At 34.1% G+C, this 25,704-nt stretch overlaps 3 protein-coding genes across 4 annotated transcripts; 1 reads left to right on the top strand and 2 right to left on the bottom strand.

The window, feature by feature from the left end:
• Positions 1–8,757: 8,757 nt before the first annotated feature.
• LOC125808973 (photosystem II reaction center Psb28 protein) lies at positions 8,758–10,455 on the top strand. 2 transcript variants are annotated; one of them, XM_049488650.1, is made up of 2 exons: positions 8,758–8,950; positions 9,844–10,455. In XM_049488650.1, the coding sequence occupies exons 1-2, from the start codon at positions 8,878–8,880 to the stop codon at positions 10,311–10,313; spliced, it is 543 nt and encodes a 180-aa protein (XP_049344607.1). In that variant the 5' UTR covers positions 8,758–8,877; the 3' UTR covers positions 10,314–10,455. The 2 variants fall into 2 exon arrangements, with proteins under 2 accessions (XP_049344607.1, XP_049344608.1); XM_049488651.1 differs by having other exon boundaries at positions 8,775–8,950; positions 9,850–10,455.
• Positions 10,456–10,554: 99 nt separating this feature from the next.
• LOC125808968 (subtilisin-like protease SBT1.2) lies at positions 10,555–13,078 on the bottom strand. Its single transcript, XM_049488646.1, is given in 2 exon segments — positions 10,555–13,050; positions 13,052–13,078. Coding segments are annotated over 2 exon segments (2,343 nt in total). The 5' UTR covers positions 13,064–13,078; the 3' UTR covers positions 10,555–10,719.
• Positions 13,079–15,397: 2,319 nt separating this feature from the next.
• Positions 15,398–17,991, bottom strand: LOC125808969 (xyloglucan galactosyltransferase KATAMARI1 homolog). The gene has a single exon (XM_049488647.1). The coding sequence runs from the start codon at positions 17,533–17,535 to the stop codon at positions 15,709–15,711; it is 1,827 nt and encodes a 608-aa protein (XP_049344604.1). The 5' UTR covers positions 17,536–17,991; the 3' UTR covers positions 15,398–15,708.
• Between the last annotated feature and the right edge of the window lie 7,713 nt (positions 17,992–25,704).

Raw genomic sequence — 25,704 nt, 5'->3', positions numbered from 1 at the left:
ACATCCTCTTCATGAATCCAACAATCTCAAAGAAGTTGATGCAGATGATGAACCTGATGAGGGACCCGTTCCTGTAGACAGTACTGAACAAAGATGATGCAGGTCAAACTAATAATGTGAATTATGAAGGTGAGAATAGAGAAGTTGTTCAAGCTCAGTTTGAAAGAAGCAAAGTATGACACTCGGTTCCCCAACAAGCTAATAGGTTGTCCAAATTCCTCCTCAAAAATGGCTTCAAAAGAGTTTGTTGCACTCATGAAAAATGAGTTTTGAAGTGAGCAAAATGAAAGAATTAAATTTCTTCGTGGAGCTGTAGATCAAGCAAACCTCTAAAGGTATACTCGGATGTTAAGAAAAGTACATCAATGAGTTGCTCAAATGACTTAACATACTTGAAGTCAAGACAATGATAAAGAGGGGTAATGTTATCATGAAGTTTTGCAAAATGGAAAATAACACAGCGTTCAGGGTAATTTATGTCTGATAAAAAACAAGGACCTGGTAGCAGTTCAGAGAAGCTGCTGAAAAAGTTTCATGTTATGGCTAGACAATTCATACTCTCATGGGCACTAACTTGAAGCTGGATGCTGATGAACCTGGTTCAGAGACTCCGTTCTTGTATAAAGGAATCACATTTGAGGGCTGTTAAGAGAATCTGAAGACACTTAAAGAAAAACAGGGACATGGTTCTATTCTGTCCATTAGGAGAGTTTTTTATTTGGAGGAACATGTGATGTTGATTATACTGGGTATCAAGTCGATGGAAAGGGTACCTCAAGAGTGGCTTATGTTATAAATTGATCTCTCACTCATGGGAAACTAAAAGGCGAGATTTAGTTGCTCTTTCAACAACTAAGGCAGAGAATGTAGCAAGTGCAGCTTGATGGGCTCAATCTTGTGGATCAAGTAGCAGCTTGAAGCTATGAAAAGACCTGTCCAAGATAATCAAACTGAAGTTTGGAATGCCGAAACATTTTTGAATAGATTCTGCCTAAAGCAATCAACTCTCTCCTGACTATGCAAAGAGAGCATGTATCCTTGTTTTTCTATTATGTATGTTTTAGCAAGTTCAGTCTCATACCTTTTGTAGGTATACACACATGGCAAAAGCGCTGAAGTAAAATGGAGGTCAGGACAGATCAAGGCAACCACATTCAAACTACAGAGAGGGATCGGTCCGTTTTCAAAGGTTAGCACTTATAACATTACAGTTTGAATTATGCATGAGAACCGTTGCATTGTCATATGACAGTCATTCAAGTATCTGACCGTTGTCCCATCTTTTGAATACGAAAATGACACTTTCTTTTACATAATACACCATTTCACTTCTTTTATACTCCATATTTCCTTTCAAATCCATGTCCAAAATCTGAAAATTTTAAAACCCTCTTTTCTCCTCTCTAAAAAACACTTCAAATGATTAAACCCTTTGTTCTTACTAATGTATTCTCTGATGAAGATGTTTTTTAAGTGTGAAGAGGGACCAGGTCCATCAAGCAAAAGGAAAAAGTGGAAAAAATGATGTTCCAAAAGAGAGAAGTTGATATTCTGAGAACTCAAAGTATTGTGAATAGGAGGGTGTCAGATTTTAAAAAAATAAATAAAAAAGAAATGAAATTTTCTTTTTGGTTCCTCAATTATTGATCTATTCATCTCGAAGGCCTTGAGTAAGTTTGATTTTACCAATCTTTCTGTTATGAGAAACTCAGGATAGTGTTGGAAGCTAATGACAGTTGCTCTTGCTAACAATGTTACTGAAATAGTTTGCCTTAAGGCTCAACTTTTGAAACAACATTATTAGAGGGACCAGGTTGAAATTTTTTTTTAAAAAAAAAAACTGGCAGCCCCGAAGGTTCAACATGAAGGCTGGGCAGCAAAGAATGTGAACTTCAAGAGATGCTTCTGAAAATACCATGCTAAGGGATATGCTCTACCAATTCTATTATTTTAATCCATTGCCTCTAAGTCATCCCTTCTCTTCCTAACTTTCTAAATCAGTCTTTATTCCTCTTTTTCTATTGAAACTGAGTGGGCATTGTTCTGGTTCTCATTCGTAATAATATGTGCAATGCTTTGATTGTTGATCTTTTGTTTATGAATGAAAAATGTTTTGTTTCTACTGACTTGTCTCATTACTTTATGCATTTTTACTCATGCTCATTGTTGCCCAAGTGACAATGAATTTGCTTGAACTGCATCTCTACCAACTTGGTTTACTGCTTTAACCTTTTTTTTATGATGTCAAAGGGTGAAAATTGTTAAGGTATGAGATCAATTATGTTAGCTACTTTGAAGAAGACATGGTCATGCCGATATGGGGGATAAATGCTACCTACTTGAAGAGAGGACATGATCATGCCGATAAGGGGAATCAATGTTAGCTACTTGAAGAGAACATGGTCATGCCGATAGGGGGAAGAAGTTGAACAAGTTTGTCATCATCAAAAAGTGGGAAAATGCTATTTTGATGTTTTGATGATTTGACAAACTTCGGGGATGATACAACTCCAGTTACCTGAAGAGTTCTTGTTGATAGGGGGAACTGATGAATAAGTTTGTTATCATCAAAAAGGGGTAAAATGTTATTTTGGAGCTGATATTATGTTTTGATGATTTAACAAACTTAAAGATCTAACAAAGAATCAAATCATTGTTATTGGGACTGCTGACAATGAAATGAATGAATAAACTCAGTGTGAGGTATATTTGTGTGTCATCATAAAAAAAAGGGAAAATGTTATGTTTTAGGTGTTTTGATGATCCTCACAAATGCAGGGACTTGGTCCTTGACAGAGTGCTCTCGTCCAGATTCAAATGGGGTACAGCTGTAAAGTTGTCACGTCAGGTGGTAGGTGAAAAGTGCAGTGTACTGCACCAATATGAAGAACGGATGAGACTGTCTGTTTTAGTGGCTCACAAATGCAGGACCTGGTCCCAGAGTTCTCTCTATCAGATACATAATGGGGTACAACTGTAAAGTTGTATAGTCAGTGGTTGGTGAGGCGCCAGCGTACTACACCAATCAGAATAGACGAAGTTGTTTGTCCAACGGTCAATAACTCTTTATGGTGACTTAGTTAACATGACAAATAACAAATTAATTCATTCATTTAAAAGGAGAGTTAGACAACACGTCTTCTCAAGAACTTACTAAACAAAATTTTGCAAGGAACTTGGTCCCTGCAAAACTGCGTATATGAAAGATCGACAATACAACTGTCAAAAAGCTGCCACTTCTGATATGGTAGGTGCACGTCCTTCCAGAGAGGCAGGCTCTCAGTCAATGGACGGTCCCAAGGAGTTTGTGTTCATTTTGATATAATCTCTCAACACAAAACACAAACTCAAGATTTGGCAAACAAAACTTGAATTTTCTTTGAAAATTCACAAGCTTGAAAAGAGAAGGCCATCTTCAAGAACACTGCTCATATCAACGAGGGACCAGATGGAGTACTGAAGCGTCTTGTGTATTTAGAGTTGTGTATCTTATGTGATTAAATTGTAAATTTATTCCTATGTTATAAAGGAATTAGATTTTTTGTTATGTTCATCTAAAAGTCTAAGTCAGTTAAGGGTAACTAATTTAGTGGGCAATGTTGTATCTGCTTAGTCAAATTCTAAGTTATCTAGAGTTAGGTAGCTTAGTGGGTAGTGTGGTATCTGCTTAGTTGTTTTCTTTGTGGTAGAGTTACTGCATTGAGTGGGAAGGGATTTAGAGGTAAATTCATATGTTGCAAGAAGTTGTAATCTGAATCGTTGCTCCGTTTGAGTGAAATGGCGTTTTGGGTTGAAAAGCATGTGAGGACAGGTCATGGTTTTCACCGCCCTTGAGCAATGGGGTTTCCACGTAAAACTCTTGTTCTTGTTTTACATTGTGCTATTTAGTTTCCGCACTTTTACTTCTACACTGTTATTCTGTCGAGGGACCTGGTCCCGAGATCATTGGTGGGCGCATACATTCCAACAAGTAACTCTTAATATAGATTGAAATATAGTCAATGAAATAGTAAAGCATACAAATTTTCTTTAAAAACCAAACTTTACAACTAAAAGTATGCAAATATAGCAATTTATAAAAATAACATAACTTACTTTTTTTTTATAGAGCTTCTCTAAGTGACAACCATCACGTGAGCCTCATGATGATACGTCATCTTGACCACATTGCCAGAATCACCTTATACCTTGCTATGGTAAATAACAAACTTAACTAATGAATCAAATCTATAAGCCCTTACCAATGGCTTTCTAAGGAGTAATATGAATCAACAACACTATCTTATTATATGGTAACAACGTAGTTCTGTAGTTCAAATTATCTAATACCTTACTCAACTCAGTGCTCAATACTACTCCCTAAACAAGCATTGTGCTCAATAACTATATATAAAGATGTCCCACTTTAAGGGAAAAACTAAGGGCCCGTTTGACCATAGATTTCCCAAGTAAAATTTGAGGGAAAATTTGGCAAATAGTGTTTGTCCATACAATTTGCCATTATTTGGCAAATAACCCAAATTCCCAAATACTAGAAAAAAACTAGTATTTGGGCCAAATCTCATTAATTGGAACTTCTAATAATTCAAATTCTACACCAAACTTTTATCTTTTACAAGAACACCCTCTATAGTAGTTGTTTGCATTGTTTTATATAATTTTTTACATGAACATCAAAGTAGTGTTGGAATATTCAGTGAATATGAAAGTGATGATATTGTTATTGATGAAAATGATGAACAGTCGGCTTAGGGTAACAAAGTCACGTGCTATGTAATAAAAAACTTATGGTTAGTTTTGATAGTTTTTAAAACTTATGATATAAATCATATTTCTTAAAAAGGTGAAATATATTTCTCAAATACTATGGCCAAACACATGGTGAAATTTCACCCAAATAATATTTGCCAAAAATATTTGAAAATCTGTGACCAAACGCTAGCTAAAAGTCTTATACTTTGAGTTTATGCTCAATAATATTTCTTTATAATGAACTAAACTTTAAAACTTGACTATGCTGAAAAATCTAACTATGCTTTCTTAAATCCGAGACATGCTTTCCTTAAAACTGAACATACTTTCTTTTAAAAAACTGCTTACACTTTTTTTTAATAAAATATGCATCTTGATACAAAATACAACTTCTTGAAACTCTTTTTAAAATACTTTCTTAAAACTTGTAATAATTTTACTATGAAGACAATAATGCGTAGGAATCAATATAACAAGGTTTTCAAATTATTTTAACTAAGAAGGGTCATGTAATAGAATAACATGGCCCTAAATCAATGAAGGATCATCAATAATATAAATTATAATGATTTCAATAATAGGATCACCAATGAGTACATTGGAAATAGAAGAATCCAAAATCAAGGACTTCAGGGGTAAAATCCTAACTTTGATCTTACCAACTAAAATTATAGATATATAACGTGAGAAAAAAATTAGTTCCTCATTGTGATAGTTGTACATACTTGAAAGAACAAGAGTTCTAGACAGGAACTTGATATGGAGAAGCTTGAAATCCTAAGTTTTGCTCTTCTTGAGTCTTTCTCAAAGTTTTGGGAGAAGAATAAGAGAATACCATGATATACTCTCCAAATAGATGCTAAAATATTGAGATTTAGACTTAGAAAAATAGGAAAATTAAAAGACATAAATAACCTTGAAAAAAGTCATGATGGGTCGAGTCCACGAGGACCATCCATGACTCGTGGAGTGATCCATGCCCCATGGACTCCCTCCTTGGAATTCAGGTGATTCTACCCACTTTCAAATTCTCATCCACGAATTCTTTTCCACATCTCATAGAGCGAATCCTGAACTGAGGCTGACTGACGACTTTCAGGATCGAGTTCACGAGGACCTTCTACGGCTTGTGGAACTCAGACTAAATGTTACCTCTCTGATCTCATGGACCTCATTAATGGCTCGTAGATGCTGGTCGTAGAAACCCAGTACTGAAATTTTAGGTTAGGTTTGTGCAAAGTGCTAAGTATTGACATTTGGACACCGGGAAGCTTGCCCTAGGGTCCTTCGTTTGGAACTGCCCTTTTCCTTTCCAAAGTGGAATTCCTCCTTGCTTTCCCCTAGGTTCAGTTGAAATCATCCATCCTCGAATGATGGACAAGTTAGGGTAGCTAACTCAACTAACTTCTCTGAACTGAACTTCTATTGAGGTCATAAGCATAACCTTAAGAAGGAAGACACAAGCATGAATATTTTGAGACACAAGTATATGTATTGAATCTAAAATGAGAGAAGTAATCTTACCTTCAATATTTTCATCATGAGGAATGAACAAGTGATAGTATCTAGTTTTTGATGCACAACTTTCACATACTGGCAATAGGGACATTGGGCCACAAACTCAATAATGTATTTTTTTACATCCCACGCCATCAATAGATATCCTTAATATCGGGGTACATTTTATCGACCCAGGGTGAATAGAATAACATATGCAAAATCTATCAATCTAGTAAGACTTGTGAACAATTTAATAAGAGAAAATTAGCAAACTAGTCCCAATCCCTAACATAATTATTAAAAATATCTACACTTTAAAATAATTATTAAAAATGTCAATATGTCAATATTTTAGAAAATAAATTGTATCATAATATAACTAATATTCTTCCCTTTTATTTCTCAAATCAAGCATTTTTTACTTCATTATACGGTATAAAAAAAATACTCTCATTACACTTACCCCTCTTTCTAGGTTTTACCCCAAATCACTCATTTCTCTCTCTTCCCTTTTTCACCATTGTTATCTCGTTTCCTTATTCAAGAAAATCAACTATTCGAATTTGCTACACTTTTTCACAAAATCTCGCAATTAATTCAAAAGATTTTCACCCATTGAGGTAAATTCGAAGTCAACAAGTATTTTGTGAGATTTCTTGTGATTTTGTTTTCATATTCACCAAGTATTTTGTATTTCAGTTTTTTCATCTTTTAAACAGTATTGTTCGATTTTTTTTGAGTTTGTTTTCATATTCACCAAGTATTTTGTGAGATTTTCCTCTTTTATGTATTTCAAATTTTTCATCTTTTAAACACTATTATTTGATTTTTTGTGACTTTGTTTTCATATTTGAGATTCAGTAGATTGTAGTAATCTACATTGGCATTCATACATCATATATTGTTTGATTTTTTACACATTCATATTTAATAATTTTGAATTTTGTTTATAGGGTCACTAATGCACAAGTGAATACGGATTCACCGATTCAGATTTGGTTTTGATGAACAAAAAGTCGTAAAAAAGGAACATAACAGAAGAAGAAGAAGAAGAAGAAGAAGAAGAAACAGAAGAAGAAGAGTGAATACGGATTCACCGATTCAGATTTGGCTTTGATGAACAAAAAGTCGTAAAAAAGGAACATAACAGAAGAAGAAGAAGAAGAAGAAGAAGAAAATTTTGAATTTTTCTTATAGGGTCACTAATGCACAAGTGAATACGGATTCACCGATTCAGATTTGGCTTTGGTGAACAAAAAGTCGTAAAAAAGGAACATAACAGAAGAAGGGGAAGAGGAAGAGGAAGAAGAGGAAGAGGAAGAGGAGGCGGAGGAGGAGGAAGAAGAAGAAGAAGAGGAAGAGGAAGAGGAAGAGGAAGAGGAAGAGGAGAAGGGTCACTAATGCACAAGTGAATACGGATTCACCGATTCAGATTTGGCTTTGGTGAACAAAAAGTCGTAAAAAAGGAACATAACAGAAGAAGAGGAAGAGAAAGAGGAAGAGGAGGAGGAGGAGGAAGAGGCAGAGGAAGAGGAAGAAGAGGAGGAAGAGGAAGAGGAAGAAGAAGAAGAAGAAGAATAAGAAGAGGACGAGGAGGAGAAGAAGAAGGAGAAGAAGAAGAAAAAGAAGAAGAAGAAGAAGAAGAAGAAGAGAAGGAGGAGGAGAAGAAGAAGAAGAAGAATTGTATTTTTATTAAGAACATTGTATTTCTTTTTTAGTTTGTAGTCATTCCAATAGGTATGTCAAATGAATTTGTGTTTCTTAAGCATAGATGTATCCTTTTTTTCACCGTCAATGTATATATTTTTTAGAATATTGTATCCTTCCTCAACAGATTGTATTATTTCCACTATATGTGCTATTTTTTTTTTCAAAATCTTGTATCCCTATTTCTTTTACAGTCAATTTGTACTTTTTCTAGAATATTGTATCCTTCCTCAACAGATATTATTTCCACCATGTATGTCATTTTTTTTCCAGAATCGTGTATCCTTTCATAAATCATATTCATATGTAATGATTAGATTATATTGGGATACAATTAGTAATATTTTTCTAATACAAATAAAAGAAAAATATATTTGGTAGTATGTTCCACTTCTTGATGTTCTTAATTTCACCATCCATGATTAAGATCTTGATAAGGGAGAAAAATAGAGATTAAAACCGTTGATCCAATCGAATTAGAAAGGAGATTCTTTTGAAATTGTAACTGATGAGAATTTTAAGTGATATATTCCTTTTTTAAATATTATCTCCCCATATTTTCTCCTTTCTGTTATTAAATAATTGTATTCTTTCAAATCAAACAAATTTTAAAAAAATACTTAAATCAGACACATAACAAACTAAAATATTGACATTTTGAAAATTTTCCCATTTAATAAAGATATTCTTATTGGGCTAATATAAAAATCCAGCCCATATTTTTGAGAAAATTTTCAGCCCAATTCCAATGTAGAAAAAGTTGGCGGGAGTGTATTGTGATGGTGGTTGGCTAAAAATAAACCGTATGGGTAAGCTAATCTAAACAAGTGAATGGCTGTCGTTGTTACAACCAGACAGAACACATTCATCATCTGTTTTTAGTCTATTCTCTCTCCTCCATACTACATTCTCTCTCTAATGGCGACTCTTCAATCTCTTGCATTTTCTCCTGCACTTTCTCACACTTCGCATCACCCTCGCTCTCTTCTCGGTATGTAACAAAATCTGTTTATCTAACTTTACTCTCTTTTTTAAACTTGATTTATGAGTAATTTTGTCAGATGTGTATCGGAACTCGAAATGTAGTACCTAGTGGTATCAGTGAGAGTCTTCGACACAGTAGGTGTGGGTTCAATCAATTCCCATTGTCTTTCTTACTGATCTTCCAATATAGTACACCTTTTAAAAAAAAAAAACTATTTCCTTTGATTTGATACAGAATTTAAGAAATAAACAAATACTTTTGAAACTTGTGATATGAAATAAGTCATGTTTGTGTTACTATAAATCATTTTATTAAGATTAAGGGTAAAATTAATATTTTTAAGTTAAATTGTTACTAAATATAAAAGGTAATTTTACATAAATTTCATAGTGTTAAGAGTTGATTATATCATATCTCTATTTTTTTTTTCCAAATTACAAAAAATCCTTAAAATTTAAGGATTTCGGATACATCACCAATGTCCCAATACATCGCGTCCCGGATTTGGATACATCACTCAATGTCCCAATATATTGCGTCCCCATTTTGGATACATCACTCAACGATACATCGCGACCCAATACATTATCTTTGTTGATACAAGACACACCTGTATCGATACATTGCTCAATATTCTTAATATACATTGCATTGCGTCCTGATGCATTGCGTAAGAGTGATGTATCCGAGAATAGGAGAGAGTACAAATTTTTGTAATTTTTCAAATGGTAGGGAATTTTCGAGAATATGATAAAATAAATTGTGTACATAGGTAATTTTTTCAATATAGAAATGTGTCATTTTTTAAAAACTGATTGAAAAATTGGGAAGGAGGGAGTAGTATATTAGGGAACACAGTTAATCAAAATGATAATTGTTGTTTGTGTCATGTACTGTAGGAATAGCATCAAGGATAGTTCATCAAAGTGCAGGTTCTTCATTCAATGGCCAACGATTGTGCCTATCCCGTTCGCGTTTCACTACCAATATCAAAAACCAGAAAATGTCCAGACTATGTATAATGATGGTTCAACCAAAAATTCAGTTCATACAAGGAACTGATGAGCAAACAATACCAGATGTGAAATTAACAAAGTCAAGGGATGGGACAAATGGTATGGCTATATTCAGGTTTGATCAACCCTCCGTATTTGATTCATCTGGTGAAGTAGGGGATATCACTGGATTCTACATGATTGACGAAGAAGGGGTTCTAACGTCAGTTGATGTCAATGCTAAGTTTGTTAATGGAAAGCCTGCAGGAATTGAAGCTAAGTATATTATGCGGACTCCACGAGACTGGGACAGGTTCATGAGATTTATGGAGCGGTATGCTAATTCAAATGGCTTGCAGTTTGTTAAAAGTTGAGATTATATTGTATGTTTTCTTTTGCCTCGCCAACATCTTGAATTTTTTGTCTGTCATACTGGTTTATGAGTAATTTAGTTCAAAAGGTGTAAACTTGAGAAAATTCCTCACTCCATTTACAGTTAGATGTTACTTTTGTTCATTTGTGATGGTTCACTTCCAAGTTCAGGCGCAATCTTGTGCTTTGTCTAATCTATTTATACATATTAATACTTCTTAACATTGTGGAGACACATCTACTTAGTAAAACACAAATCATTTCAATGATTATCGATCATTTCTTCTTTGTGGAAAGATAAAGTGTATCTGCTCTAACATCAATTTATAATGTGATGTGAAATTCCTAATTGGAAATTTTGAACTAAGACAATGAAATATATGGTGCTTGTGATAGTGGTGATAGTGATCACTTCATTGATGCCCATGTGACGGAAATAGGACTTTTAACTTTCGTGGCTTTGTTTCCTACATTGAACCATGTCAATTTCCCCTCTGCAAAGCTCATCCTTTTAGACTCGATTTTCTTTCGTGATATAAACCAAACTCTATAGCTTAAGCTTTGGTTTGCATGTTTAAATATCAGACGACGTGGCTTCACTCTCACTTTGACTCCCTCAGGTGCCTCAATGTCAACTGAGTAAATAGAGTTAGGGTTCCCCACATTTGTTACTCTCCTCTTGATCATCTTTCTAGTCATTCCTGCTCTGAAAGTTATTGAAATTGAGGGGTAATTTAGGCTGAAACCCCTGTTGTTCTGTAAAATGTCATGGCAGCTGACATTCCTATGAGTAATGCTGAAGACTTCAGAATTTCTGTATCCGATAGTGCAAAGATGAGTGATATATTCATCAACCTGGATGTCATATATCAATCCAGGATCGATGGCTCTTCCAGGGTTCACGTGTCCAGCTCCAGCTGCAAAAAGTTTAGCTGGTGCATCTCCATCCATGATTGGTTTTCCCATATGATCAGCCGTATCTGCAGTGGTCACTAATGCGGATCTTATTGCTGCTGGAGTCCATTTAGGATGAGCTGAATGGAGCAATGCGGCAATTCCACTTACATGAGGACATGCCATTGAAGTCCCTGACATAACAGTGAAATTTACTCTTCGTGAATCCTCGGGAAGACCACTGGGGCCTAAGTTTTGTGGCCAAGCGGCAATTATGTTTACCCCTGGAGCAATCAAATCAGGTTTGAGAATTGAAGGATCAGTATAGCTTGGCCCCCTTGACGAAAACTGAGCTACTGCAGGTGCTCTAGACTTTCCTATGACTGTTCCTCCAAATATGAATCGAGCTGTTGGTCTTTTTGTTGAGTTCAGGTAGTTTTGTAATTGAATTGATTCATCGAAGCCAATCAACGTTGCTGGGAGGACATGGACATCAACGGAATCTTCCTCCATATTTATTGCTGTATTTACTAAGATCATGGCAGCACCACCTGCCTCCTTCACAACCTGGCCTTTTTCTGCCCTTCCATTGACTCCCCTATCACACACAACCATTTTCCCCTGGACTCGTGCTCTTGATAGCGATCCTCTCAAGCAAAATTCACTTCCCTTGTCCTTATCCTTTACATAAACAACCTCAAGATTCTTCCGAGAGCTAGGAACTTTCTTCCCAGGGTACAAGGATTCTCCGTACAGGAACTTTCCGTTGCCTAACTGAACTGACGCTGGAAATCTCCTGTCAAGTGTGCTAGCACCAATAGTGGCAATCCAAGGAGCACCGTTGGCTACTGAACTTTGGATTGGTCCATTATTCCCTGCTGCACATATAACTGAAATTCCATGCTCCATGGCTCGGAAACTTCCAATGGCAATAGTATCATCATAAAGTGGAATAGGGAAGCCACCAAGTGAGAGTGACAATATGTCTACTCCATCTCTGATGGCTACATCCATTGCTGCAAGTATATCAGAGCTGTAACAACCACTGAACCAGCAGACTTTATATATCGCAATGTGGGCACCCGGGGCCATCCCTCGAGCCTCCCCTGCTCCATTTCCGAGCACACCAGCCATTGGAACTGCAGCTCCTCCAGCAGTGGATGCTGTATGTGTACCATGGCCATGGGAATCCCGTGGCGACACATATTCCTCCACTGCATCTGGTGATGATGTCATTGAAGCCACACGATGTCCTTTGCTGAAAAACCTTGCACCAATAAGCTTGCGATTACAACTAGAAGAATTAAAATTCTGTCCTCCTTGGCAGATACCCCTCCACTTCTGTGGAGCAGGTGGCATCCCATGATCATCAAAACTTGGACTTTCTGGCCAAACTCCAGTATCCAACACTCCAATGATCGCCCCTCGACCAAATCCAGACTTCAACCAAGCTCCTTCTCTCGTCGTACTTAATCCCAAGAACTTGTAAGAATAAGTAGTCTGAATTTCAAGCCTCCTCTCAGCACGTATCGATAACACATCACTAGATTCCCTTAACAACTCAACCTCATCTTCAGTGAGTCGAGCTGCAAAACCTTCCATTGCAGAATGGTACGAGTACAAAAGACGAGAAGACGAGTCTTGTTCTCCAGAGGAAACTGCTTTTGCAAGGAAAGAAAGGTGCCATTGTAGTTTAGAGCTAAAAGGGGGTCTTGTTGCTCCAAGTGGATGCAACTGAACTATGTAAGTTTGCAAATCTTGAGCTTGTATGCAAACAAAACATAGTAAAAGACATAGAAAGGAGAATAAATGAGTACTCGATCCCATCAAAAGTGTATTTGTTTTTCGAAGAATGCATATTTGTTGGAAGAATGAATGGGGTATTTGAAGAGAATTGAAATATGGGTGTTGAAGAAGAAACTTGTGAAATTTATGAGCTCTTCCTCACGAGTATCATTAAAAGTGAGGAGCTGATGGTTTTGCTAAGATTTTCACGAGATATTGTGTTAATATTTGAAGAAACATTCTTTGAAGTTTTCACTTTTTTGTTCATTAAATTGATTCATGATTTGTTACACAAGAAAGAGACCATTTATGCTCAGGCGCCAAACTTCACCATCTTGCTCTGAGTTTCTGCAGCAGCATTCAATTGAGTCACGCCACGCTTAGCTCCTTGCAATGGAATGACGGCTCTATATTCTCGCCCGTTTCTCTACCTAAGATGAAATCCTAAAATTGAAGTTTTGTTTGAACATGTAATTTAGTTTTTTAAGTTGCATTTTTTGTTCATCAGCATAAAATCTCATACGTTATTAAAATTGTCCAATTTTTTAAATACAATTTTACCAAAGTATAATACACTATCACAAAGAACTTTAATTCAATAAAAGGGTGAAATTCAATATAAGTTAAGTGTACTACACTTAAGTATAATCATCCCACATAGTACAAACAATCATCTTACGTTGAACATGCATTTCTCGATTAGATGAGTGAGAAGACGAACCAACACTAATGGTCATTCGATATGAATCAGGTTAGAAGCACTAATATAAATTTGTTTGGTAAAAATAGATAAGTTAGGCATTGATTTGAAGTAATAATAATACATTTGGTTGGTGAGAGTAATAGTTATATCTGTGATAAATGGTTTAAAGGTTGGTAAGAGTGAAAATATCAACTATAAATTTTGTTTACATGTGAAAATAAATGGTTGGTAGATATAAAACCGTGCTGTTTTGTTTCAAAATATAAACTAATTAGTCAATTTATGTATTTGAATAATGTAAAATCATGATATGAAATTCCAAATCAAGTATAATATAAACATTATACTTGAGTGATTCTCAAACCAAGCCCATATTCCTCCTCCTGCCATTTACAATTAAGACCTTTTCCATCAATCTCAAGAGATGTATGTTTGTATGTATTTTGCGTTAACTTTTCTTGAATCATGTGTGTTAGACATCACTTTTACAAATATCAAACCAAATTTCTAAATGAAATTAAAGACCACTGCTAAATATATATTTTTTTGCTTCAAAAAAAATTGAGAAAGTACCAAATAACTGATATAAACCGACCGCATACTAACAAAAACCAAACAGCATTCATTTTAGTTCGGTTTCGATTTGCATTCTTCCAAATCGAACCAAAATTGTAACCAGGATTTGCTCGTATTTATTTACGAAATTTTTACACGACCCATTGTTGTACACTACTAAAATATGTAAATTGTATATCCCCATTGTACACTCTGTTCATACCTGCTGGATATTTTTTTTCCACTAAATAGAAATAAAGTGTAATATTTTATAAAACTAATACTAATTTTTAATTGTTGCGTGGGTATTCCCATTAAGTTTCCTATAAACTACAACTAACAATAAGCAAAGTCTACTTTCTTACGTAGTCATTTTGGTAGGCACAAACTGAATAGTATTTGCAACTTTTTTCTCACCTTTTGTGCATCGAGGAGTTAACTAAGTTTTGGACCCACACGCCCAATGTCCCTTCCAGGACTCTACTACTACAACTAACTTGCTGACTCTGGGAAATCCGCAGTCACTACTCTTTGGGTGCTAATAAGATACTATGAGAACAAATCTCGAACTTATGCTACTTTTAATTAAACGCACACATACATTACTCCACCTATACATGCTAACAAAGGTACTGAGTAACATCAAAGTTATGCACGTTACCGGAACAGTATTCACATATTTGCCTGCAGAAACAGGTCTGTTCTTGAAAGACAGAACAACTTTAGAAGCAATCGTGTTAGCTTGTCCTCAACACCAACAACTGATCAGGCAGAAAATGCACACACCTTGACAAAAGAATAAACTCAAACAGTAGAATTGCTTAATATGGAAATGCAGTTAAGTAACAGAGTATAAGGAGAAGAAATAATACTTATTAGTATACACAAACTTTTACATGGGCATCATCATCATATACCCATTGCTTCAGAGCAAACTATTAAAAAAAAATAACAGAACTTCAGCAGAAAAGGTATCCAACAAATCTGAGAAACAACTACAAGAAATTATACGCGCAAATTCTTCTCAATGTGTTTGTAATTCCCACTGCTTGCGATATATCTTATCTCCAACGAGATTGGATGGAAGCCAAAATGAAGCTTTATTTAACCTGGCACTCTGTCCCAACAATTAACAATAGAAGGCATGACTGAAATAACACCAAAATCAAATGACTGAAGTTCCTACCCTGAGTAGACATCATTTGGCGATCAAAAGTATTGGCATGGATTTTATTGTTAATAATGACTAATAAATAACATAGAATCGGAAAAAACAACAACCGCATTTATATTAGAAGCAGGATTATGTATTACTATATGTCCTTCATCTGCACAAAGTTCTTATAATTTCACCAAAACAGGTTTTTATACTCGGATGCTAACTTTCACGTCTAACTAGTAGTTGTCTCATTCTAAGCTCTGTGACGATGGTGGTGTATGTCGAGGAAAAATCCACATCATTATTGTTGTCCCTGTTCGTTTTTCCAAGAGTTTTTAGCTGCTTCTGCTGATGAATTATCAGATTCTGCACTTCGATCTTTTGGTTTTTCGAAAAAAGGATCCCATTCGTGAGCTGCAAGCTCAGTTTGCCCTTCATCCAGCAATGAATATTTCCAGCTGAGCTCCTCAATATAGTTATCATATTTACGATCTTCAATGATGTCTTTTCTTAGCCTTGTAACTCTATTTATAACTGCATCAACTGCTACATCAAATGCATCTTTGAGAGTCTCCAATTTAGAGCGAGGATCGGCATAAATCAGCCTCGGAATCATACTTATAACAGCCTCCCGCAGTTCCTTCACCTTCTCAGGAGGAATTTGATTTAACATTTCCTCTATGCTTATATTCTTCTTACGAACATCATTCTCAGAAATGAAAACAGAGTAGGCTGAGTAGTTTTTCGGAAGATGCCATGTATACTGTGTGTAGGCAGAAGCAGGATGGAAAAAGACAGGTATACAACCAGCCAACATAGCATCAAAAGCTGACCTTCTCGTATATGAATCACCTTGAGGTTGCAGGCAGAAAAGGGAGCTCTGGAACATCTTCATGATACTGCTGGGAGAGTGACATTTGCTCTCCCTCGATTGACCACACTTCAATAACTTGCACGATTTAGACTCCTTGCACTGGTCAATGATCTGCCCCCTGATTGATTTAGGGTCCCCAGGCCGTGGTCCACCAGCAAAACAAAATAGCCACTTCCTCTCCAGCTTCCTCATCCGGTCCTGCCAAGTGAACACTTCAGCATCCTTTGCTGGATGGAAATATGTTGGATATGGGATGCCAAAATCATTTGCATTCCATGGACTTGATTCAACCACAAGCATGGACATATTTCTCCCAGCAGGTAAGAAAAGAAACTTGTTGCCCCAATCCGAATCTGAATCGGACAATCTTCTGAAGTCCCACGTTATCCTACCAGCCACGAGAAAATGATCCTTTCCCCCCATGATATTCCACTCTGGCCTCTTTTGTAGCCAATCAACCAAATCAAGAGAAGCAGCATCCCTCGTAGTTACATTATAACCCCAAAGATACCTTGCAATATCAAACCCTGCATAAAACGGCACAAAAATGGCAGCAGCAAGAGAGGAATCATTCGTGAGGCACTCGTACTGTTTCATCCGATTGCCAAAAATGACATCCACCGCAAACTGATTAGTTGCATACCATCCAGTATTCGAGAACACTCCCTCAGCATTCTCCATTTGTGGCCCAAGCCCAGCATTAGCAGTAAACTTACAAAAATTAGTCCAAGGACTAAGAGTTCTACATTCCTTAAGCATATCTTCATTGAACCTTGGAGGAAGATCATGCACATAAATATACCTTCCACCACATGGATCACTTTTATTCTCTACCGTTCTCAATGCTCTCATAAACGAGTAACTCTCAGGATCTCTCCGAGAGCTATTATCGCTAATCACCGGCCTAACCACCGCCGGTGGTGGTTGCACATTCTTTTCGAGTGGTTTGGACTTCACTACTAACTCATTATTATCCCTTTCAACTTTAGCATTACGTATAGTAGCACGATTCAGGGGATTTGGATTTGATTGAGGGGTGATGATAATTGATTGTTTATTGAGGGAAAGTGGATCCAAATTAGGTGAATCATGAACATGATTACCCCCAAGAATCACAAAATGAAAATACAATACTAAAAACCAAAACAAACCTGACAATGAAGCTAACAAGCAAACCCTAGGATGATGATTTTTTCCTTGCCCTTTCTCCATTGAATCATCAAACGATTGGGACGTCGGAGAACGGCGCCTCATCAGATTATAACCAACATAAATAAACCACCAAAAATCTCTAAAGATACAATCTTTATAACAACCTTAAAAACCCAGAAAAATATTGCTAATTTCAACACAACCTTAAAACCCAAGTCTTTAAAAAAGCTCAAAAGTAGATGTATCTATTTATCTTGATTTTCCAAGAAAAGAAAAAGGGGTTAGTCATAAACTATGATAGAACAAAAAAGAGTGAAATGCGGAGGATTTAGCACGTCATGAAATGGAGAAAATCAAGACCATAACTGAAGAACCAGAGAGAAATCAGGAAATTTAAGCTAAAAGAAGGTTCCAGCAAAGTTTAACAGCACAGAAATAGGTGGAAGGAGATTGATGAAAGAACAAGTTATAGGTAAAGATGGAAAAAAAACACGAATTTTGTGGGTAATTAACTAACTGTTATTATACATAGATTCCAGAGGAAAGAGGAAAATGAGATGTAGTAGCTGTTTCTTATTTTTCATCTGTCGGTGAATACCTAAAAATAATTACTACTACTAATTCTAAGGTTTCTAATATTATTTTTTTTCTCTTTATAAGCCGACATTTTTTTATACTAACAATAGTAATAATAAATTTGGTGTAATTTTATATTTCATCCGTTTATTTTTACTTGTCATGTTTGACTTGACATAATCATTAAGAAAATAATTATTGTTATATGTGTTTTACTATACTATGTCTATTATTGATGTTTAGTTTTAGGTCTTGGAAGATGAATTAGAGAATGATAAGGGTAAAACATAGAAAAAAAATACTTGTTTTTTCTTAATATGTCTAAAAATGATAAGTAAAAATAAAAATTTATTTTAGAAATAAATGACAAGTAAAAACTAAATGAAGGGGTGGTAAAGATCCGGAAAAAATTATGTGTGTGCAATTGTATTCTTATTCTATAAAAAAGGTTGAGATTGTTTTTTACATTGTGTTGGGAAAAAAAATATTTGTTTTATTTATTTTAATTTGTCTAATGACTATTTTTTTATTTTTTTTTGTAATTTTTCATGTGACATGGTTAAGATTATAAAAATAAATATGATATTATATTTAATATACTTTAATTTATATTAATATCTTCTTTTTTAAAAATTTATATTAAGTAAAAATAAAACAAACAAAATTGAAATAAAGGTCGTATATGCTTTGACAAAACAAATAATTTAGAGCCCGTTTGTTTTTAATGTAAGAAAATAATTTAGATCTGAGAGGAGGTGTCACAACTCTAAAAGTTACTTTTTCCAATCTATTTTAATTATCATGCTTATTAAAAATAATTATTATATTAGAAATCAAGACATTAGTATAGTGAAACAAAAAATAGTATTAGTAAATTGAAATTTAAAACAAAATAGAAATAATTTAGTAGAATTACCATTTAAATTAGTGTTTACTTAAGGGGCATGTAGAAAAATAAGATAAATAAAATGGACTTGATCAGTAATAAATAAACAAAGTTGTCGTTCTAATTAAAGATTTAAAATAAGATGATTTAGGTTGGTAATCCCACTTATTTTACTTGTTTTACATGTGGCTTGGTATGTTGGTAGAAGGGTCCCTTTAGTGGAATTTATTTTTTCTATAATATATGCAATCTGTCGGCCAATTAATTAAAGTTGGCCCTACTGCGAATAATTATTTCTTAAAAGGGGAATTAGGCTTAAACTTGATTAATTTAATCCAACTTTCGCAAATGTTTAATTAATATACTCAACATACCATCTCTGACAATGATTAGTATTATTGTACTAAATTTCTTGTTTTTTTCCCATAACGTATGTCACGCCAAGGAATTATTTAATTGATTGTTCATTCAGTTGAATATTTATTAATCCCTCCGTTCATGTTTATTTATTTATATTTATTTTAATATTTTTATCTTAAATTATTATAAGTTACAAGTGTTGAAAAATAAATAGTATCTAATTAATAAGAATAAATAGATGTAAAATACATAAAAAAAATATTTTCTATTTTTCAAATTAGATAGATAAAATAAATATTTATTTTAGTAAAATGAATTAATATAAATAAATTGAGGGAATACTTGGTCAAATGTCAAAAGTTGATGGCCTATTAATCAAAAATCACGTTGAAATGCCTTGTTTTGACTTCATAATGGAGAAAGAGGAATTTTAATTTGGAAAACAATATTTACATTGAGCGTGTATGTCAACTTGAGTGGTTGATAGTTTATAGGAAAAAATGAATCAATTCCTTAAATGGTCATCCAAGTTTAGGAAATTGTCGTAAAATATCAAAAAATCACTCGATTATAGCTATTTACCTCCACATATACTTAACATTTCGAAAGCTTCACTCTCTCCTTGTTGGCATGACATGTCATTAAAGTCTTTTTTTTTAATAATAGACTTATTTAATTCATCAAATTCTTTAACTAAAATAATGATCTTATTATTATTTTAAATATTTGTTTATTAAGAAGAAATTTTCATACTTAAGAATCTTTTACCATAATTAAACTTTTTTATTCTGTTTTATCCTATGAAGAATAGGTTTTTAAAACATATTATAATGTCATCAATTTTGAAAACTTATAAACACATATATAAAGAAAATATTGATATACAGATCACTCAAGAATGTTAACTTGCATCAATTAATAATAAATTGTATGATGAATCAATAATATTAAAGCTCAATTAACTATTACAAAAGAATTAATTGTGTACTTTGAAATTCATGCTTACAATATTTATTTTGAAAAAAAATAGAAAATAATAATATTATTACTAATTTTTTTTCCAAAAAAATGCTAAATTTCTCAAAATTCTCATTCTATTCTAGTTGATATGTCGTGTCATTAAATCATCATTTTAAAAATAATAGATCTAATTCATCAAACTTACGTCTCTACAAAACAAATGTATAAATTACGCGATAATTTACGAAGATTATAAAAAAATAAATCAAATTCCTTCATATTTTTCTAGTACAAAATTGAGTTGAAAGTTTCCTTATCGATTATGTTTCGGTGCAAAAATGTTACTTGAATAAACTTCAAATAAACATATCTCATAGAATATGAAGAGTAATGTATCCCATTACCTATCAAATTAAAGGTCTTTGAGTTTTGTTTCCAATGTCGCCAATTATATCATGGCAGAAGATAGTGAACTTTGGGACATTATTCTTGACGGTCCTTATATGACTACTAAGGATGTTAAAGAAAGAGATTTGACTCGGGTGGTTCCAAAATCTATGAGGGAGTATGATGAAAGTGATAGGAAGAATATCGAAAAAAACTACAAGGCCAAGAAGATGTTGGTCTGTGGAATTGGAGTTGATGAATACAATATGATCTCAGTATGCGAAACAACTGAGGAGATCTGGGATTGTCTGAAGACAGCCCACGAAGGGACTACCCAAGTAAAGGAATCAAAGGTTGATATGCTGACCATGCAGTATGAGAATTTCAGCATGAAAGAAGGTGAAACCATTCATAAGATGCACACCAAATTTACGTCCAGTACAAATGAACTTCAATTGTTTAATGAAACAACGAAATAAAATTAATATATTGAATTGAAAGAGTAAATCAAAAGGTAGACTATAAAATACTCAACTAAAAAGTAAATCATGCATGTGTACTCTAACAATCAAGTTTTACAACTGAATATCTTTTCAAAAATAGCAAATTCTAAAAATAATGCCATTTACTTTTCTTGGAGATTTTCCCTAACCTATAATCATCGCTTTGAACATCATGATAATACAATGTCTGGCTCACATTGTCAGAGTCATCCTATACATTATTAGGGTAAAGGACAAACTTAACTTTTGAATCCAATCTATGAGTTCTTATACTAAGGGCTTTCTAAGGAGTCGCTTGAATCAAAGGCATGATCCTATCCTACGTTGGTTATGCATTTTTGGAATTTTGGATTATCTTAACTCTTACCTAATTCTCTTACCCAACTCAATGCTCAAAACTATTCTTAAAACCATGCAATAATGCTCAATAACTCTAAAATAAAATATCCATTTTAGGAACATTGTCCTACGTTAGGGGAATAATGAAAAATCTGTTACTTTGAGTCTATTCTCAATAATATTGCATTAGAACTGAACTGAACTTTAAAACTTGACGATGTTTTTGTGAAAATCTAACTATGCTTTCTCAAAACTGAGGCATGCTTTCTTTAAAGTTGAACATGATTTCTTTAAGAAGTTGTCTGTACTTTCTTTCTGAAAATATGCATCTTAATGCAAAGCAACCGGGTTTGGCGCGGGGGAGGAAACAAAAACAGAGTGTTTCTAGATTTCTCCTTAACACATAAGTGGTAAATATTAAATGGAATGCATACTTTTTTGAAACTCTTCTAAAGTAATGCACTTGAAGCAAAATATATTTTCTTGAAACTCTTCTAAAATAGTGCACTTGAAAATATACTTTCTTGGAAGACTTCTTTAAAATATTGAAATATACTTTACTAATGAAAACAATGCGTAAGAAATAGTATAACAAGGTTTTCAAATAACTTTAGCTGAGAATGGCGCGCGGGGGGGGGGGGGGGTTCATGTGGTAGGATAACATGAACCCTCAATCTATCAAGGATCATCATCAAATATAATATAATTAATTCAATAATGAACACATTTGAAATAAAGGAATTCAAAAATCATGGACTTTGGGTAAAAATCATGGACTTTGATCTTACTAACTGAAACTATAGATGAACGGTGTGAGGAAAAAGCTAAGTTCCTCACTATGATAGCTTTACACACCTTAGACTTTCCACAAATCTTGATGAAAAACTCTAACTTGAAGAAGAAGAATCAAAAAACCTTTTCTTGAAATTCTTGGATTCATTTCTTGAATACTCTATGGTCAAGGGTGATGATTTCTATAAATGTTTCATGCATGAATGAAGAAATTTGAGTTGGAAAACTTGAAATCTATGGAGAAGGACTTACCTTGACGAAAAGGAAGAAGAGAAGACGAGAGAAATCACTATTAGGGCTTGAAAGAATAGCCAAAAGTGAGAAAAAATTGAACTAAAATCAACTTAAATGATTTTCTGTCCGCCCACTGATGTTTGACTAGTGAAACGCCTACCCAAAATTATTTAATGCCAGTGAAACACATGTTCAAAATAGAAAACCTCTAAAAATTCCTTAATGGGTGTTTCACTGATTCAAAATTATTCAACGCCAACGACACGCATGTTTAAGACAGAGTGTCTAACAAAACTAAAATGATCATAACTTTTGATTAGGACCTCGGTTTGACGAGAGGGTGGAGCCGCCATCTTCGCAGAATCCTTTCTTAAGGTTAGTCAAGTAGAAAGTCCCACTCTAATACCAATTGTTGGGATGGACAAGTTTTACAGTGTGCTATGGTACCAGGTTAAGAGTACAAACAAAATGTAGTAAAGAACTAATTTAAACAATAGTGAAGACAAGAAGTTATACGTGGAAACATCCTTACTCAAGGGAGTAAAATCACGATTTGTCACACATGATTTTCAAATGTTTTCACTAATCACAAGCAACAATGATACAGACTTCAAATACACCACATGAGATTAAATTCTTAATCTCACAAGAAGTAAACTATATTACTTAACTGAGCCAAAGCAATGCATCCATTGCCCACTATATTAATTAACTCTAATTAATATAGACTTCAACTCATAAGACACACAATAAACTCTAACCGTGTTCCTACAATCAGTAACCAAGAAAGAACTTGATACGTTTCTTTTTAGATGAGAAACGAATCCTACAATTTCAGCACAATACAAGTATTTAAAACATCAACACTTCAAGATTGCTTTTCTTCACTCTATCAGGTCCTTGGTCATGTGAGTTCTTAAAGCTTGAGTTCTTGAAAGACAAAAATCACCTTTTTTTTAAATGAATCTTTTGTTGTTTGTTCCCTTGAATATATCAATCACCAACAAGAACTATTGTCCGTTGAACAAACAACCTCGTTCATTTCTATTGGAGAAGTACATTGTTCTTCTCACCAACAGGCTGACAAGACAACTTTTATAGTTGCTCACCATATTGAACTTGGACGAGAGCTACTCTGCCTGGGATCGGATTCCAGCATTTGTGAGGATCATCAGAACACCTGAAATACTACAGGGTTAAGGTCGTATCAAGTTCATTTTTAGGCTAAAAAGCCAAGGTGGTGGACCTAAAACAATAATACTATTGGTTCAAAGAGGAATGAAATTACAAGTGAGCGAGATCTAGTCTTCCATGTGGAAATTCTAAGTAAAAGAATGAATGACTAACGAATCAAACAATAAGAATTTTGACTAACATTTCACTGTATTTTTTCATCATATTGATATGCAAAAAAATTACAATTTATAGTCCATTTTGTATAGTTTTTTAATATGTAAATTTTTAATTCAAAATATCAAATTAATATAATCTAATTTAACTTTGAAAATTAGTCAAATTAACTTTCGTAAATCATAATACAATAATTTTTTTCATCTTTTTTTAAAAAGGAAGTACATAATCCTTGATGTGGTTGTGTTAATGACTAGAAAAATGATGGGGCTATGGAGTAATAAAGGAGGGTAGATGTTGCTGTGGACATTGAATTAGCAAGAAGAGCTTTATACACATGGGGTTGTGTAATGTGTAGTCTTGTGGGGAATTTACCTTAAAGGACGTTGAGAATCACACCTACTATTCATGGGACATTGAGAAAGACTAATATAGTGCTCTTCTTTCTTCTCTTTTTATTTATTTATTCATTTATTGTGGTCTTGTCTTTTCTCAATCTCACATAGCAAGTGTTTTAGAGTACTGAATTACAAAATACCTTTGCTCGCTAAACTTGCACTATCATAATCTGCTTTAATACCTTAGTTTTGTGGCTATGAAACAGTATTGTGTCTATTAATATATCTTTACAATGCTGTTTTGTGATTGAGCAAAGTAGTATGTATATGTAAATGTAAATTTCGAAAGGCACATGTGTTGTCGCGTGCTAAGCAAAGTTAGAATTTGAATTTTATGAGTTTTGAATTTTAGAAGGATGATTTCAAATGTTAATAATTAAATTTTAAATTTAATATTTACACTATTTGAACAAAAAAAGAAAGAGGAGAAGATGCAATTTATTAGTTTCATCTCTGAACTATTGACAATCTTAAAAACACTTTCTACTTAACTAACTAAACTTAGATACACTCCGATCTGCCGCATAACATAGCAAGTGGTTTCAAACTCTTATAGGAACATGAAACTCTTAATAAAAAGTCGAGATACGAGTTGAAAACGCCCCTAAACTTAGCGATAATTTAGGGGTGTATTTCACTCCTATTGCAAAATTGGGAATACATTTAAATTTAATTAGTCAAATAAAAAGATGTTTTTTAAAGTTATCAATAGTTCAGAGATGAAACTAATAATTTGCTCATAGCTCTATCCAAGTCCACACATGACACACCAACCCTTGTCTTCTCTACCACCGAAAATTTTGGGCTCATCCTGATGATATGAGGCACGTCACAAAACACACACTCCCCAGAGCAAAGGCCAATTACTCATTTAACTTGGATAATTCATCCATTGATCATCCATCATAAACAAACAATTTCTCTCCTAAATATTTCAAGTTTCAATACAAGGAAAGAGACAGAAATCAGATCCTATTCCCAAAAAACATAAAAGAAGGCATGAACACATGGTAACTTCGAAGGCTTTGTTGTTGACTGATTTTCAGTACCACCTAAGAGGCCTACAAGTGAGACACATTCAATATTTTGAGTTAGGTGAGTTAGTGTAATCTAATATATAGTTCGAATCGAAAGTAATAAAGTCGAATTAAGTCCATATAAACCCACATTAGATGTATGTCTTACCGACACTTGGCTCACATGGCTAAACATATGACATTAACAAGACTGCAACTACTGTGAATAGCAACATCCAGATGAATTTTAGATATGTACCCTTTATCTTCTTGGACCCCATCTTCCCTCTATGAAGTTTCACATCTTTCATGGAAAAGGATACACCTGGATCACCCATCTTCACCTTGCTTCCAAACAGAATGGAGTTGTTGACACCCTGAATGTTGTTGCTAATGTAGATGTTTATGCAGCAACAGTCATGTGATTCACCGGAACAACCACCACGACGTGCAATCATTGATGCACCAAC

Source organism: Solanum verrucosum, unplaced genomic scaffold (genome assembly GCF_900185275.1).
Source record: "Solanum verrucosum unplaced genomic scaffold, falcon-dt-bn FXZP01000435.1, whole genome shotgun sequence".
NCBI classification, from domain to species: Eukaryota; Viridiplantae; Streptophyta; class Magnoliopsida; order Solanales; family Solanaceae; genus Solanum; species Solanum verrucosum.
The sequence above is the reverse complement of the archived record's forward strand: the minus strand, read 5'-3'. Positions and strand labels throughout refer to the sequence as shown.

What these genes read in the sequence shown, in the direction of transcription:
- LOC125808969 (XM_049488647.1), bottom strand. Translation starts at nt 17,535, where the DNA reads ATGAGGCGCCGTTCTCCGACGTCCCAATCGTTTGATGATTCAATGGAG.
- LOC125808973 (XM_049488650.1), top strand. Translation starts at nt 8,878, where the DNA reads ATGGCGACTCTTCAATCTCTTGCATTTTCTCCTGCACTTTCTCACACT. An exon ending in TCACCCTCGCTCTCTTCTCG is followed by an intron (nt 8,951 to 9,843) that starts GTATGTAACAAA and finishes CATGTACTGTAG; the next exon opens with GAATAGCATCAAGGATAGTT.